Consider the following 18,554-nt stretch of genomic DNA (forward strand, 5'->3'; position numbering starts at 1 on the left):
GTGGAAGGTCAAGGTGGAGGTGGTGGTAAAGTTTGAGGTGGAGTACGTGGAGGTGGACGGTGGAGAAGGTAGAAGTAAATATAACGATGCCTCTATGTCAGACAAATGCGCCATTGGCAAGTGCATAGTAAGGAGGTCAAGGTGGAGGTGTTCTGTGTACTTACATAAAGGTCTAGCGGGAAAATTAAATTTTTAACACTAGGCGTCCGATATCATTCATTTTCATAAAATAAAATTGTAATATTTTTGCTGTCCATCTATTAGAGCACTTTTTGGCTACTCTTCGAATCCCCAGAGACGAAGAGGAATTTTATATAGCTCGGTATTCATCTTGATAATAAACCTTTAGGTTTGACACTTAGAAACAAATGGTCGCATGATGAGGGGAAAATGACGGTAAGAGAGGTCTTTTCAACTTTTTTGTGATCCAATGCTAAAAATTTACAAATAATAAATACCTATGAATAATTGAGATTGTTTACTACAAACAAGTACTGTACTTGAATACTAGAGAGTTTACTTTATACATACTGTACTCTCATACGCATCGTAAACCAAATCCTTTGTTTCTGATCAATTACTTTCCAATTACTCTACCAGGTCCAATCTCATCTGGGGTCATAATGGGGACTTATGGCTTGCTATGGACAATAGACTTGAGTATTACGTAGGCTGCGTGTATAGACATCATGAACAACCTATGCCTGGACCTGTCTATACAAAGTCTGGTCGAGCGGACTGTCATTACTAATCCATACTCGCCATGTACTAAACACTACACAATCCGTGGACTTAGAAACATGTTGCTAAATTGAATCTGATATTTTTTGTAATAAACGCATATGGATTATAGTTTTGATTATTATCGGATCTAAAACTTCTACAAACAAAACATTAAGTATTGAAATACAATACAAAACGTAACACCACACAGGAAAGGACTAAACTTATCAATCCGATTACTCAACTGACCCAAAAACCAAAACACCCGACCTTCGTCGCTGCGCCGCGCCCAATAAAGGACGCCACATAAAATACAGCCACAAAAAGCATAGTGTATTGTTCACAGGGGATTAGTATGTTCTGGGCACCCCGGGGTCTAGGATGACAAGTGTTATATAAGTACTACAAATTATTGAAATGTAAACAACGTCCACGCGTCCTCATGTTAATGTCTCCATTACCCGTTGCCTAACTAACTAGGCTCTTGTAGTTTATCGTGCAGCGATGTGGGGCTATTTTGGCTTTGGGTGTAAAGTGTTTTGATTGTAAATAGGGTTTTGGTGAAAGTTCTTGAGACGATACGTTGATTGGAGCGTTGTTCTTGAAGGTTTAGTGGGTTGAAGAATTTTCATCTTGCTACAGGAAAACTCAAAATTAAAAGGTTCAAATGTTTGTGGATGTGGTGGGGATTAAATCCGTTTCTTACACACAAGTCTGACACTCTAATTTCTTTTCTAGCAACAAGCACCACACCCATAATCGACTTATATCTAACTTTTAATATAAACATCGTAATCAAATAGACTGTGAACCGGCAACTATGCGAGAAGGGGATTCGGATACAACAGTGATGTAGATTTTTGTAGATTGAGCGAGTAAAATGGTGTGCGGCTGGTGCGCTGGTCTAGCACAAATAATTTATTTTAGGTTCTGATTATTCTGATAAAAAATTCAGATCTGAATTAGGAAATGGGACGATTTTTGAGTCAGTTTATGATCAGTTTCCGAGTCTGATTAAAACCTGATCATAATTTTGTTCCATTTCCTGATTTAAGTCTGAATCTCATTCTGATCCAAATCTGGTCAGACTCTGAATATTTAGATGAAGTGTGAGCACATGACTTCTATCCTAGACGCCGGGTTTGAATCCAGCCAATACTAAATGGTAATTTGCTGTGTAAAATACCGTGACCATTGCTTCAATATAGGCAAAAATAAGAAAGAAAAATACTAAAAATTATCTCAGGCTTTGAGAATTTCCCATGAAATACTCGCTAACAAAATCTCTAGGATAGGATAATGTTTGGCACGTTGAAAGTAAAAATTTCATATAAAGAGAACTGTCTTAAGTTTATTTTAAATCACTGGAGAGATCGTTTTAACTCTCGTCTAACGCACGCACTTTTTACTGAGTGAGACGCGAAATACTGACTGTAAAGCCACTGAACATGTATATTATACTAGTGATAATGTATAGTAAATTAGAGTAAAATTTAGTAATACTCAAAGAAATCTTTAAAATCATGAAAAATGTCATTCAAAAAAGTCGATTGTTTTGACACACATTTCTCTCGCCGTTACACTAATCTTTCTATCGTGAAGTTGTGAGTAAAACACGTTTTGATGAGCGTTAAAATGTGAAGTTGAGTAACTTCACGACGGTGGCGGTTGATGGTTGGTACGACTGTGTCATGCAGCTGACATTACCGAAGCGCGGGAACCTGCGGTAATGAGGATAACTGTCAAATGTCCGAGAGACAAAGCCGCTGCAGGTTCACATGGAAATTGAGAAGCTGCAGAACACTAGGAGTTGAACACCATGGAAATGCTGAAGGATAGGCTTGCAGTGAGGTAAGTGTGGAAATCAGTATAATGATTCTGTAGAAGAGTCGGCCAACAAGTTGAATAGGCCCACTATGGGACACTGAAATGTTGGAAAAAGTTTGGAAGTGACGAAGAGATGAAGGATTTGAAAATTATTTTAAGGATCAGAAGAAAGTAGGGTTCAAAACGATGGATGATATAAAGAATCTGAAAAAAATCATGACATGAACATCGGGAACTATGCACGTTATAGGAGAGATGTTGAATAAGCCGGAAAGGAGCTTGAAGATTGACGATGAGGTTGGGATAATGATGCTGGCAGAGATATTTGAAAATATATGTAATAGTGAAAAACAATGGGAAGAAATACTAAGATAAAAACGAGTAGATGTTATAATTTGGGTGATATCCTCAAGTTTGCACTCGGTTATCAAGAATCGTGTAGAGGTTCAGTACTTGTGGACTTATAGAATCTTCGACACAATATCAATGTATGTTGCTTAAATATGCCTTACTTGATCATAATGGATCCACCAGAAAATAATCAAGTCGCTTTTAGAAGAAAAAATGCCCAAATAAAATAAAAACCTAATGCTGTAACTGTTGACAAACACAGCAAATCATGCCATATCGAACGATGAACGTGTTGGAACGCCTTCGCTTCTAAATGTGTCATATCTTACTACTTTTTATCTCACTTTTAGTCTTCGGATGACATAACATCCTCGTTTACATGTTAATTTATACCAAGCAAATCTATTGTTCAACTAAGCTCATTTTTCAGTTCTAGGAGTGCAAAAAGGAACAGGCGAGAAACTCACAGCCAAACTCACCGAGGCAAATCTCACAGCTGACAAATCCCGCCTTGAGTTTCACAGTGTAATGGTTATAATCCAGGCAGAGGCAGATTTTGCTAATAAGCCTGCTCGAGGAAGCAGACCGTGGGCAAATTTATTTGATGCCGTGTTCTCCAATTACGGCACACCTACAATTTGCTGCTGAGCGGTGAACAAGGCGAGCGCTCATATTTGTTCTGCTAATTTGAAGATTGAAAACTAGGATCTATGTAAAGTATAACAAGGATAGCTTGCAGAGTTCACACGCTAAGACAAGGATTCAGTGGGGAAGACAAGTTCCGTTGGGCAATCTTTTTTTCTTGTGCCGGTAAGGGTTAAGTCAATTTCTCAAATTTGGCATTTGTTTGATTTTGCCTGGAACCTCTTCGTTTTTCCACCTGGTGATCCCATTTAAATCAATACAGGGTATCTGTGATGTCTTTTTTTGCGTTGTACCAGATACATTTTTTTATATTTAATTTGTTGAATTTACTTTTGAATTTTTTCTAATTACAACTCTATTTGAAAATCTAAAATCTGTGATTAAGATTAAATTGGTATTCGACAGACTGTTTACTAGTTTTAAGGAGGAGTACAGTTGATTTATTTTTCAAGATATACACCATAGAATTTTATTCTTTCTAATTTCGAGTTTCCTCTCATTTTGACCTGAGATAAAAAGACGTAGTGAAGATTTGTAGGAATTTGTATTTAAAGCATATTTTACAAAATTCGCATCAGAATACTGACAGTCACAATTTCTGAATACAAATACAACTCTCAGATGTTTAGAAAGGTACCGTGTTAAAAAGCCTTGTAATACACACTATTGCAAAGGACTTGAGCTTAAAACATGGGATTTTTTTCATTCGATCCCTCAGAGCAAAATTTGAGTACTTCAAGCTCAAACAGCTTTGCTTGGGTTGAAAAATATCTTTCATTCAACAACAGATCTTTTTGAAGTTCAAAAATTGACCCTAGTGTCCTTGATAATTGTGCTTTTAATGGCCAAACCAAAGAAACGGCTGATCTCATTCAGTAACAAACGCGACAAAACGCATCCGGCAGAACAGTCAACATACACTCATCTTCTTGTGATTTGAGTAATCAAATAGTTCACACAAAATCGTATCAACAGATTTGAGCACCTGCTAACCACATAATGAAACACCCAGTATGTGTCACCTGGGTAGTTAACAGATAAGCCCGGTAGTCTCTCAAGTGATATGACACTGAACCGACTCACATGATAAGCGCAGTCTGACGGCTCCGGCTGCGTTAAGAATGGGGTTTATACTGATTACGATGTAGTGGATGTAGACATTAGCAGATGACCCGCTGACCAAGGCTAGTTAACTGGTGGGTTTATAGCCGCTGAGGGTACAAGTGCCGACACCACTGGGGTGCTGGGTGCCGACTACAAATAAACAACCGATTTATACGATGTTATCGTCCTTACAGACCGTGGGAAGGGCTATTAGGAGTTATTGACGATGGTTATGACGGCGTTGATTGATCTGGTTAGCGCGAATGAGGGAATTGTGATGTGTGAAATCATTGTTGGATGAAGTGTACGATCGATGTGGACAATTGTTGCTTTTGTGTAATGCTTAGCATTGAAACAACAAGATGCGTAATGATCTTTTAGTTGCGTCGTTCAATATGCGTCGTCGAGATGTCTCAACCATGACCATCGTTGATAAAACTCGAGAAAATCATCAATTGGATGTGACGCAGTTTATAGAAACCGTAAAATTATTAATCAGCATTAGCTTTATAACTACTGCAAGGACACAGGACATATCGTAATGTCTAGTATGTATTTGTGCGATAGTGGTCGCATAACAATCAAAAGAAGGATCGATAATGAGAAAGGTCAGTAGCTTTTAGCGAATTTCCCTGTAGGGAAGTAGCTATTACCGTAGGTGGCACGGTAAGACCTAGACCCGGGACCGATTTACTTTTTCATTTTGATGTCCCCAGAGGCCAAAAACACTATTCGTTTAAATTTTTATATATGTATATATATATATATAGACTTATATATATATATATATATACGTCCGTGAACGCGATAACTTGAGTAATTTTTGTCCGATTTTGATGAAATTTGGTTTAAAGGTGTAAAGCGTGATAAACTTGAATGAGTTCGCGAACCAGCACGATCGGACCATGGGAACGGGGCTTTACGGGGGTTTTATGAGGGTAAAAATTGGTTTTTTTTCACATTTGACCCTCAAAACACAAAATTTCCCAATTTTTCTTTAGACCTTTTTAAAGAGCTTAAAAAAACAAATAATTTAGTATATAAAAGTATTTTTGTTCGATTATTAGTAACGGAGAAAATTAAAAAAATTGTAAATTTAAAATTCCCATGTTATTCTTATGGAGAATATTGTCAAATGTTGTAGTTTGCTTGTTTATAAATATATTTTGATCAAACTTGGCAAATTTATTTATTTTGTACTAAGCTATAAATATTTTACTCAAAAACACACTTTATTAGTTTCCTTGTAGCAGCAAACCTAGGTACTCGTTAAACCTAATGTTATTAAAATATATTTAACTGAAAATCAATTCAGACAAATGGAAATTCGCTTAGTCGGCAGGTTTGCTGCGGCGGGGGTATTTGATAGTTCGAAACTGGACCCAGCTGACACTGATCATTAGACTTTAAATAAATTATTCTGGCTAATGAAACAGCTGGTAGTCAGCATTTTTTTATTAGTCCCTCGGTACTCAGATGTAAAATTATACATCTTAATTCGTACCTTGTGACATATCTTAACTTAGACAAAACCAACATTACCTCTTTAAACTAGTCTCTAAAAAAACATCGAACGCAACACTCCTCTACACAGGGTGTTTCAGAATTCGTGTTTTAAATATGATATTACAGTAAACTTATCCAAATATCATATTAAAATGTCCGGAAGGAAGTCCTTAATTACTCAAACAGCGGCCACATTGTTTTTCCCTTTATTATTTTCTCATAAAAGTGGTTAAACATACGAAATTAAAACTTTGAACAAACATTTATGACAACTAGATAAAGCTACAAAAAAATTATGACAATTTTTTCAAATTCATAAAACAAAATGGCCATTCAAACTTTTTATACCAGCTGTTGTGAAAGTCAACGTATGTTTACAAACTAATCAGCTGATTTTATTGTTGCCTGAAAATGATATTATTTATTCAATGTAGTCAGTTCCTTTAACTTATACACTTATTTCAATCGTATTTCTATAGTGATGCATTCACCAATGCAGGTCTGTGTATCTCGGTTCGTTTCCGCAGTTCCTAATGGCGGTACTGTACTGCACACTGCACCGCGCGGTAATTACCCCCGTTGCCGTGGACCTGCGGACATGGACCGATGACAGACTCCCACTCCCCCGCTTAATTACATTAGATTGTCAATGTACCGCGAGATAGCACTGATCACTATCGGACTTCCTGCAGCTGCCGCTAGGCGCGCTGTCGTCTGTCACCCCCGCGAAAATGACCGCTTCCGGTACCCAGTTCCCGCCAGTTGTATGAGTCCAGCGAAAGGTTTGCGAAACAATATCAATGGACAGCGTTTTCGTTCACATAATAACGTAGTGGAAAAAGTACTGAGGTAATTTTTATGTTCGTTAATCTCCACTCCTTGACAGAAAGCAGAGGGAATTGATATGCATAATGTTTAATGAAGTGGATTCCATTTGTTTTTCAACATATCGAACATTTAGTTCTTGTACAGGCAAGGCTTCTGTATTGATTGGCTCAAAATCCTTAATGGATGCTGTCTCCTGAACCTTCATCTACCTGGGACTGTCGTGTCCCGGGCCTTCAACATCCATTATACTAAACCATAGATAAAACACGGGCTATGAATGATGCGCACAGACCTACACTATGCTTTCGTTTACTGAGAGTATATTGGTACATTTCTCAATAGTTCATATGGTAATGGCAATTTCATTTAGATGGGTAACACCCTGAAGGTAGGTAACAACAGACAAACCTTCTTTTCAAACTGATGACATAACTTATGATGCTGTACTACAAATCCAACGATCAAATTGATTTTAAAACTAGAGTAAACTGGATAAGGATAGTGCATATACTAAAATAGTGTCCATCACGTCTCTTCAGCCTAGTCGAGTGTAAAAGACTCACTTCAGGCCAAAGTGATGAGAAATTCTAGTTTTTAAATTCATTCAGAAATTAGTCACTGGCGCCAGTAAATCCTGAACTCTCACGAAGCAGTAGCTCTTCTAGAGTGAACGACCTACCAATGACTTGACTGCAGTCAAACCAAACCCAAAACCAATATGTGGCCTTGCGCAGCGGGACGGCGGCCGTATTTGAAATACAGATGAGGGTAAAGAACGGGCCAGACCATCCAATAAATCCTGGCCAATCAGAAGAAACAAATAACAAACAATCATAGTTAGGGTCGCGGGGTCAGTTTTTGTAAATCATACTCTGAGCTCTTCATTACATTGCGCTACCCACGGTCTTGCTTAGGTTTTGGCTTCACGGTTCCGTTTGGGCAAGGAAAGCTAGTTAAACATGTTTTGATCTATTGTATATACTACGTCTCTATAAAAGCGTGTTGTTGATCATGTAAATAATACTGTGTTATGATTCGCATAGAATCCGTGAGAATTATAAGGAGGTGGTGGACTGAAACACATAGATCGATGTTTTACTAGGCATAGCATCTGTACAGAAACGTCCCATATACTTGTTGGTTTGTAAAAATAAATACCCTAGTTCTTTTTTGCCTTGAAGTTATTTTGTAGTCCTAGTAGTAGGGCTACAATGGTTAACATTGCATTCTTTTATTTTATTTTAAGGACAAGCTGTAACAATTTTACAAAGACAGTTACCTAGACGGTGACAAAAATTTGTATTAAGTTGGTTATTCTTTGTATTAACCCTGACCTGTCCAATTCCTTAAGGCAAAGGACTACGGACGGAGAGATCATGTATCATGTATGTATGTATGTAAAGGTTGGAATTGATATGTCTCTTACTTTGCATTAATTTATGCCTGAGTTTAACATAATAAAAATTATATAAAAAATCAAATATCATAATTTCCACCTCCAAACGTTGTTCCTTTTAAAGATACTGCATTGAACTTCGTAAGAACAAGTGGTCTAATAAATGGAATGGACCTTTTCGTCAGTATAGGTAAACTTTAACTGGTCTTACTTAGGTCATGCTAGGTAGGGTACACACAATGTGAGGAGTTTTAGGTAATGATTTAGGTTGTGATGGGTAGGCCTACTTAATATTTATATTGTAGACTACTAAGATTTGTGTGAAGTTTTGAGTTAGGTTTTAGGTCATGCTGGTACACACAATGTTTTAGGTAAGGATGGGTCTATAAAACCTTACATATCCTACAACCTACCTGTACATGTAGGTTTTAGGATATGCTAGGTACACAATATTTGTACATTTGTAGGTCAGGATTAACATTTAGATATATATCAACGATTTGTGGAGTTTGAGGTTATGTTAGGTATACTTGTGTTTTACCTGGTGGAAGCCGAGGTAGTTCTCGATGTTGTGCGTAGCGAAGAACACTTCCCCCTCGCAAGTAAGCATCAGGAGAAACCCGTTCAGCGCCTGCGTGCAAACACTGGTTATAGCATAGAGTACACAATATAGAAAGTCATAGAGTATACAGTTTGTGACTACCTTGCAAACACACATAGATAATGATAGTGTGCCTACGGACACACATCGGGTATAGCCATACAGTTCACCATAGTGAAGGCGAAGTCCATAGAAAGAGTTGGCTGAAATTTAACACAGTAAGCACACGTAAGGTTCGTATAAACAAAGAGAATGTTTTGGGGAAATGTTTATACAATTCTACTATAAAATATCACAGATCCGTAATATACATTTTTTCGTGTGTATTCATAGCGAACATGATACTTGTATGGTTATCCAAAGTGTAGGCCTATAATTTCACAGAGTAATACGATGGAGTTTATAGAGCCATAGAGTAGACATTTGTCCATAATTTACTCATAGGCCTACTACTCTATTGTTCACAACGCACATCAAGTATGTACATAATGGTGTCAGTTAAAATGAAATTGGTTAAGACCATACTAAACCAATTCTTACTATAAAAAGATTGCAATGCACTAGCATCTAGGAGGATTAAACATAATGTTTAATCCTCCTAGACTAGCCTCGTACGTTAACTGTTGATAACGATGCAGAGTTTAACTTAATAGTTATACTTTTAATTTGTAACTGGGCATAATTTGATATAAGACAGTTTTGTGTTCGAATAGCTTTAACAAAATGATTCCAACTAAAGAAACAGTTATTATTATTGTTAATGCATCATCTCATTTCCCCATCCTTCACGGATATTGTGGTTTGAAGCACATCCAGTTGTGTTTCTGTCCTAATTGGTAATAAATAAAAAAAAATTAAAAGTCTAATGATCAAAAGCTGGATTCACAATAAAACAGCAGATTTTCCACGACAGCGGTATTTTGACCTTTGAGTAATGACGATAGGACTGCAATATACAAAATATGCAGCCATGAAGCATAAGAACGCCATATCTCAATGCAGGGCCGGCGTCTCCGTCGTGGCGCGCGCACCAAGTATCGACTTTTTACTATGTGGCGCCCGAACCGCCATCACAAGTCCAAAATAATTACGCTGCTTTCCCCGTAGCCCCTGTCTTATGGAAATCACCCCTCCTTATTCGACTTGCAAACAAAGTACATTCTTGTATGGATCCTTTTAATGGAAATTTTCGTCGGTGATTCTTTTTTATGAAATATTTATCTAAAGTATTTGTTGGATTTTTTATTCGTCAAATTGACTCCTAAATATTTATTTGTAGGCATATTGGGTATCAATTTAAAGCTCTTAACCTCTAGATGTGCCTTTTGCGGATTTGAATGATATCTTTGACTATTAATACAACATGATATCCCGTGAAAGCCCTTCGTCATAAAAATAGGCATTTAAAATTTCAGAGTTGTGCTGAATTCTGTTGTCAATCATCTGAACGTTTTCAAGTTCAAATTTGTTTACATCAAAACAGGTGGCCGTGATAGAAGTTTGTTTATATCCATACGAAATGAGGTTATGGTTACTATAAAGTTGGTGATGTTTAGTGAATTCAAGTAAAATATCGTGATGTTATTGTATAAAATGGAAAGAAGAAAATGACTTACGTTAGATGTTGAATTGTGATAGGATTTTGTGTGGTCATAGTAAGTTTTATTGATGTTTTGAATTCAAGTAAAATATTGTAACGTTATTAATTTGTTTAACATAAAGAAGAAAATGACTTAAGTTAGATTTTGTATTTTCATAGTATGTTTCATTATTATTTGGGAAAACTAATTATAAAGTTTCATGTTTTCATAGTATGTTTCATTAGTATTTGAAAAAGACTAATTACAAAGTTATGTTTAGGGTATGCTTGAAAAAAATTACAAGTCAGTGATAAGTTAATGATTATCACGTAAAATGTATATAGTTTTCAACTTAACTCAGAGCAATAGAAATTTGCAAATTAATTCAAATATATCATGTATTTTGAAGTCCAGTACAGTATGCATTTTGTTTGCTTTGACACTTACTTTAGTATTTAATCCCTAACAATACTCATAACTTGACCTTCTGACTTCGATCTGACTTCGACTTCGTACCACATCGATGGCTTTTTCAATAGTTATTGAAATAAATGTTGATTTGTCAATGTCATCCACACAATGTGCTCAATTGGTTCATAGGGATACTGTTCAATACTGTTCAATGAAATGGCGACCATACATAGTAGGTATTTTAAGCCAAGTATGAATGGAGATGAGAGTAGGAGGGATACACTATAATGCACTACTGACTTTTCAGGATCAAATGTTACTACTGCTTTGGAAAACCATGAAATGTTTGAGAACGATACCATAATGAAGTAAGCACAGTGAGTATCTTTTCCACAATTTACTATCCTAACCACACAGATTTTCCCTCTGCTAATTCATTTTGTCTGAGTAGCTCTATGATGGTAAAAAACTAGTATCAGCTGTCCATGATAGTTGGGCATTTAATAAACAATCATGGCTAAATAAACAGCTGATCGTAGTCAGTACCAAAGCAACTAACTTATGTGGGCATTACTGTCTTATCATGAAGAATTAATCACGAAATGTTTAATTACACTAATGTTCACCGTACTTTGTCTGGAATGAAATAATAATGGGTATTTCTCTGGAAATAATTATTTATTTATATTCTTTATTAGGATTTTTTTTCTAAATATATATTTTGACTCCATCTTTGCGGGCAGCGGCACCTCAAATGTGTCTCTGGCGCCGGATTCCTGGAAGTATTCAACAGTTTCTGCCACACACAGTGACACAGGCCGACTTAATTATAAGGACCACAATTGGACAAAGCGCCGACAATGTGTGACGACGATTGGCCGCTAGATCTCAACCGCTTGTGTTAAACAGGTGGGTGATGAAAACAATAAATTGGAATATAAACATGGGGAGAAATAGTTAAGAGGGTATTTATTTATACTCTGTTCACAAAATTTAGGCGGTTTTAGGGAAAGAAATCTATCCCCTCCACTTGATCCAACAAAGCCTTCAAAGCAATAGCTCAACAGCTGAGGTTTGCCAAAACATCATCTGCTACAAACATATAAAGAAAAAAAGTTGGGTTACTTCCCCTCATACCACCTAATTTTTGTAATCCGAGTATAAAAGCAACAAATAACTTTAAGATAAGTTTTGGAAAATAAATCTTTCTACATTACCACGAATACTAGAACGGATAGCAGTTTGGATCATAAACATAAACAAATAACGTAAACTGTCCCGAGTCCTATACTAATAACATTAAGATGTGGTTTGACAGTTTTATTTAAGCAATGTTAAATAATGTTTACTTTCGGGCTAGTAACATAATTTGTTAATGTTCATGATCCATATCGCTATCTGTTCTAGTATTCGAGGGAATTACGAGTTGTTTTTAGTTTGAGTCTTAAAGAATAGCCTAAAAAGAAAGATGGTTCGTAATAAATTAAGAAATTATTTTACTGACAAACAATAGCAAATTTGTATTTAAATTTAAGAAAATGATATAAACAAAGTTAAAAATCAATGTGAAAATAGTAATAAGATTATGAAAATAATTGCGATGAATATCTTAATGAGCCTTCCGTAAAAAAGAATACAAAAACCGAAACCGTACACGATTAGGTAACAATGGTTAAGTTTGTGGTATGAGATCAAAAGAATGGGATATGGTAAAATGAAGAAATGAAAGAAGAGGATAAGTTGATAATGAGGATGACAGCGAAACAGAGCAATGGGGTACTGCAGAGAGATTAATTAAAATAAATTTGAGAAGCTAATTATGTTTTTACATTGGGTGTTAGATTGAGAATAACAATGAGGATGGAATTGAAAATCTTTATAGAGATGCTGCAAAAATAATAGTGAGGAAATAGAAGAAGCAAAAAAATAATCATCGGAATGGCAATGAAAACGAAGCTGAGGATGAAGGAAGATGCTACCAAAAACAAGAGTGTGGTAAAGTAAGGATGTACAGGGGGGATAGGATTTGCACTAAAATGACGAAGAGTACGTCTTTAGTATTGCTAGCTTGTAAGTATAATTTAAGACGAGAATTAGTTAGTTTAAGGCGAGTATTAGTTGAAGGACGAGGGTGAAGATAATGAAGACTGGCTAGGTAGCTGAGTGGTTATAGTCCTCGCATAACAATCAAAATATTGTCGGATCAATGCTGAGAAAAGCCAGTAGCTTTTTGATGGTTTTAAACTGGACCCAGATATTCATGATCATTGAACTTTGTAAATAAGTTATTCTGGCTAATGAAATAGCAGATCCTAGTAACACAACTACATAGATCATTTACCTCCATTCTAACTCTTCCTTCACTCATATTTGGGTTAAAATACACTAGGTGGCGTCTCCAACCTCAATTGATAGTTGATAATAAACAAATTGATGGATTTTGGATTGGTTGCTTACCTGAAGGAACATGTCGCCGTCCAACAGGGAGTGGTCGTAGACGGAGAGGTCTCCTCTGCCGCGGTACTGGCCGTCCTCCTTGTCTTTGTGCATGGTCACTGCAACACCAACAAACAGCTGTTAGCAACGCTCTTCAAACTTAAGACAGTACAAGAGGAAACCAACGCCATCAAGATGGTATGGTCATGAAGTTAAAGTTTCTCTTCTACTGGACGAGAAGTATCTAAAGCTAACTGCAACACCTACATTGGCAGATCTCCAGGAGCTTCGCAGCAGTTGGAGAAAAGTATATGCTTGGTAGCGATTTCGTGGCTCGGTACCATCGGTACCACAACTAATATTTATTTGTGCAATTCTCTATACCGTATTGTAGCTTTCCCTGCTTTGCTTGAAATGACGCACGGGTCAAAGGGGCAATGCAAAGTCAAAAGCCGCCAAACTCTTTTCTGAAGCATACAATTCTCTCATACTATACGGGAAACATCTTGAGCTAACGTATGCTAGAATGCAGTTGATCAAATCGACTAAACCAAAAATGAATCTCTCCACTCCTCAACAATTGTATAAACTGAAATGCTTCACATAGATATTTAGATATCCACTCAAATACTTTGCCTGAGGATGATGGAAACATACTAAAAATGCTTATACAACAACTATTTTAAGGCAAAGAAACAATTTGTGTAATGCAGAGATACTAGGTCAACCGAAGTCTGAAATGCGACAAACTTCAAACGAGAAGCTATGAATAAGTTTCTAGTTTAGTTGTAGGAAGCTTTTATTTTATTATCTACTCAACCTATCAATGTAGATCGTAGATCTAGTCAGTTCAAATAAAGTGGTAGATAAGTTTATAAATGTTTCCTCTACCTCTTAATTATTTTAGCGAATACTTTTCGTTATGGCTGGATTGTGCAAATTCACGTTTACCACTTCGATTTTGCAACTTGCAAATACACAATGAATGGATTCGCAACAAATCGTAGCATAACTCACCAGCAATTTACACGTGTATCTAAACAAGCCAACAAATCACCAGACGACACAAACTCTGGGACTCTGGTGACAGGCGGTTACCCCAGTGGTTGATTTATACAGGGAGCTACTTCGAATAAGTTTCCCTATCGGGACAAATTGCCAGATACCGGGATAATGGGCGCGCTCAGCCATAAAACAAAAGTCAGGTGAGGGAGGGGGGCAGATGGTGGAGTGAATGACTAATTTAAAGACCACGATAAATCATCAAAGTTCCCCCAATGATTAGCGGCCCACCTGGGATCGATATGGGACTAGCCGCGCCGCCGTGGAAATGCAAAAACACCCTGACTCACTACTATGGAATAAGCGAACAGTGCGGGTTGGAATGCTTGGAAGGTTAGTTTGTGGGAATGGGTATCAAATGATCAACATTTATAATACTTTAAAGGGAAAAGTAATACTATTCCTGGTACATGTAATGTACAACGTATTTGGTCAAATAGAAAATAATGTGCGACATGCAGAAAGTCTAACTAGAACGGCAAAGTAGGCAAAGTAGGCCGAAAATCTGCTAAGCAAAAATAACATTGATATGCACTGAGGTTTTCAAAGGAGCTGTAAAGTCAACCATTGTTCCGTATTTTTGGCATGCTGTATGGTGCGTGCTCGAAGATTACAGAGGGTTTTGCAAAAGTTATCTTTGTAGCTCCTAACGTGTTCCTCCTAAAGGTACATAAATATGTTACGGGAAGTGTACTGAAGATGAATAATTGTAATAACTATGAAAATGCACTACGAATAGCAAGAATAAAATAACGAGTGTGGGACGAACGAGTTTGTTTCTCATTTGATAGTCTCTTCGGTTATCAATAAAAAATCCCAATGGTCATGGACTGCTAGGTTTAGTATCGAACCGTAAAAAGTTTCTTTTATGACAGAAAAACTATACATCAATAGAAAAACTCAAACCCCTCTATTACCCACCAATTTTAATATTCTGACATTACAAAATTACTTGAACCATTTACCTGGTTTACGGACGGAAGAGTTTCATGTAATGATAATGAACAAACCATCGAAATTAAATTGGTTTATTTTCATGGTCACAAAGCAATGATTTAAAATGTCTTCCATATTTTACCGAGTGCATTGAACTGTCGTGACTAATAATTTGTTAAATAACAAGTTCAAAAGCTTAACAAACACTTCGACGTATGAACAAATTTACGCCGAAATTTCAAAAATTAACTACTCCGCAAATGTTTGCCTCATCTTCCCTCCTTTCATGTCAATCCTGCAGCAGGCATCACGCAACGTCAAGACGACGTTCCATTGGATAGGTTAGTTCTGTCTATCCTGTCTTGAAATAACAAAGGTTTATACAGCGAGAATGCAAAAACTAGAGTCTGGATTTTGATTTCAGAAATTGGAAGTATCCAATTTCAACCCCGCCGGTGTTAGGGGTAGGCCGTAGTCAGTGGCCCGTGAAGAGAAGGGGGCAACAAAGCATTAAAATCGCATTGCCGGCTTGCGTGCCCCCTCAGCCACCCCCTCATAATTACCACGATTGCAACCGCTACCAGGAAGTCCGAGTCCAATTTTGAGGAGACATTAGAATATGGGGTTGCCTGGCCGCCTGACCGTCGCCTGGAGAAACATAAGCGCGCGTGGAACTTTGTTTGTAAAAGGATTTCCTTTCACAATCCCAAGCTGAATTGAGGGGAACTGAATTGTAAGTGGCCATAGAAGCAAACTAAAGAACTTAGTATATTGATTGAGAAAAATTGAATGTATGAGAAATTGAGGAATTTTACCTGCGTATGTTCTTCTCCTTTGTGTGTGTTCTCCTTCAATGGACCAATGTGTTTATGAATTCTTTGGAGGAAAATATTATTAAAACCTTCAAAAAAATTTTTACTTGTATAAGGCAAATTGTTTATACTGTAAGTTGAAAAATACGACTGGAAATATGGTGAAAACGATTAAACACATTTATTACGCAGATATTAATACTATAACACTTACTGTCACTGGTGGTTATGTTACTGGTCACTGGTGTCTTTATCTTGTAAAAAACATCATGATGACCATGATGATCATGATCATGTATGATACATTTTCTCCAAAACCAACCCGTAAGGGAACTGTTTCTCCCCTATGCGTACCGAAAAAAGTAAGTAAAAAGAGCCACAAGCAGCGTGTGGTGTTGCTAAATAGCGTTTCATTTTCAATACCGAATTTTCAATCATGCCGAAACTGATAGGGCAGTTTATTGCAGACCTAGTATATTTTAAGTCTTCTTTGTCAATCATAGTAAGGGTAACGGTTGTTTAACATTATATAACTGTTTTATTTTATCTTCGAGTTAAATGTGTGCTTCAATATACTATGTCAATGTTTGTATTACTAATAAAATATAATAACTAAATAATACTTTTTACGAGAAATAGTTAAAAATCATCTGTCCATAGCTGGACAAATAAAAAATCGTGTAAACTTGCTACCAATTTCCATTCTCCTCTACACGTCTCAATCGCCGCCTCAGCGAGGTTTTGCATGGTGTCCCCCAAGGTCTCGTACTGGGTCCGACGCTATTCAAGATTTACACCTATAATACTACTTACAGCTGTCGCATTATTTATGATCCGAACACAATCGCAGTAACGAGCGCATTTTTATTGCCGTCCGCACTAAATTTCACTCGTTGTAATCCTACAAATAGCTGAAACCACTACTTCGCCACTTCATTATAGCTAGATGTAGAACAGCTTACAGCAGTGCATAAATTGAAATTATTTGTACCGGTGTTAAGGAGGTATTTCGTATTCTAGGAATTGTGATATATTGGTTGACGAATTCCAGGCTAGGCGCTGGGACATTTTTTTCCTTTGCTAGGTTTCGAGTGAATGTATGATTATTCAATTTCCTACTACAGAATTGTCTTTCTTCTTACTATGTCTCGGGGAAGCTAGCTGGTGTAGTGGTCAAAGCGCGGGACTTCGGTTCCTGAGGTCAGAGGTTCAAATCCCGTCAAATCACCAATGGGTTTAATCTAAGTGATAATGCCACAGAACCTAGGTCTAGCCTGAAGTTATGTAAAAAACAATCCCGGGCTCTAGCCTAGCGTCCTAGGACAAAAAACACGATGTCTTTATGCTTATCAATACAAATTGCTCTGCAAAGAAATGACTTACCTTTAACCCTATTTACATTTATTGTAATACTATTCGATTACAAGTTAATGCCTTTCTAAAATGTCATGTCATTATCTCTAAACTGTCTATGAAAGTCCTAATAGTTTTTGTTATGTTTAAGGGTATCAAAGTGGTAAAATTATGCTTCTTTGGTTAAGGAACATCACATGCTCGTTTTTTTATATCTTTCTACAATAACAAGTTTTGGTTACGGTATTTACGAGGAGGAGCGAATCCAATAAGGTTCTTGTCCATCCCAACCATCAATTAATGCTATTACTTCATTTTAGTTCCGAAACGTGAATTACAATTGCAGCTCCTAAAACAATTATTTTTTCTCATATGGCTTCGTTATTTATAATGGTCATAACATTTAATAACCTCAATAAATTCATACGTAATTCTAATCTATCTTCCGCCACAATCATAACACAATTTATCCATCGAAAGCGCTTGTTTGGGGAGGGGTCATTACCATACGATAAACATTCCCAAATATTTTGGAGTGGATGGTTGCTAAGCAACCTGCGCGCGCAACCTCCCCCCGTCAAAATTAAAACCCTTTCAGCTACAACCTCCATAAAGATAATACCCCGGTGCGATAGTGGTCTCATTTTTATTAAAACCGTTTTAAATATTAATAAGTGACTTAATTAAGCCTCGCCCCATTTAATTGAGATGAACGCTTTCATTTGATTAATGTTATGTTGGACAAGTAAACGTTTGTAGCCCTCAGAGGAGTTGTATTATGCAAAATCTTGATGTTGGATAATAAATTGTTGTGTTGAAATATAACTTTGTATAAAAAAAGCCTAAAAATAATTTGCTATATCTACATTAGAAACACATTTAATAATACTCTATAAGAATATTTTGATTGAACGTTAAATGCCAAAAATGGCAAACCTTATTGTTCTTAGTGTAGTTAGGATGAATTTACCGAAATCTTTTAG

At 36.7% G+C, this 18,554-nt stretch overlaps 1 protein-coding gene across 2 annotated transcripts in view; it reads right to left on the bottom strand.

Moving 5' to 3' along the window:
• LOC128992579 (aryl hydrocarbon receptor protein 1-like) overlaps positions 1-18,554 on the bottom strand; it is a 149,871-nt gene that overhangs the window by 17,531 nt on the left and 113,786 nt on the right. For both annotated transcript variants that reach the window (XM_054416226.1, XM_054416224.1), the window contains exons 3-4: positions 13,430-13,527; positions 8,922-9,011 (exon numbers count right to left, since the gene is read on the bottom strand). In XM_054416226.1, coding sequence (XP_054272201.1) covers positions 8,922-9,011; positions 13,430-13,527 — 188 coding nt within the window. The remainder of the gene's footprint in view (positions 1-8,921; positions 9,012-13,429; positions 13,528-18,554) is intronic.

This window comes from Macrosteles quadrilineatus, unplaced genomic scaffold (assembly GCF_028750875.1).
Source record: "Macrosteles quadrilineatus isolate MER2022 unplaced genomic scaffold, UCM_ALF_1.0 Scaffold_4__1_contigs__length_99947679, whole genome shotgun sequence".
NCBI classification, from domain to species: domain Eukaryota; kingdom Metazoa; phylum Arthropoda; class Insecta; order Hemiptera; family Cicadellidae; genus Macrosteles; species Macrosteles quadrilineatus.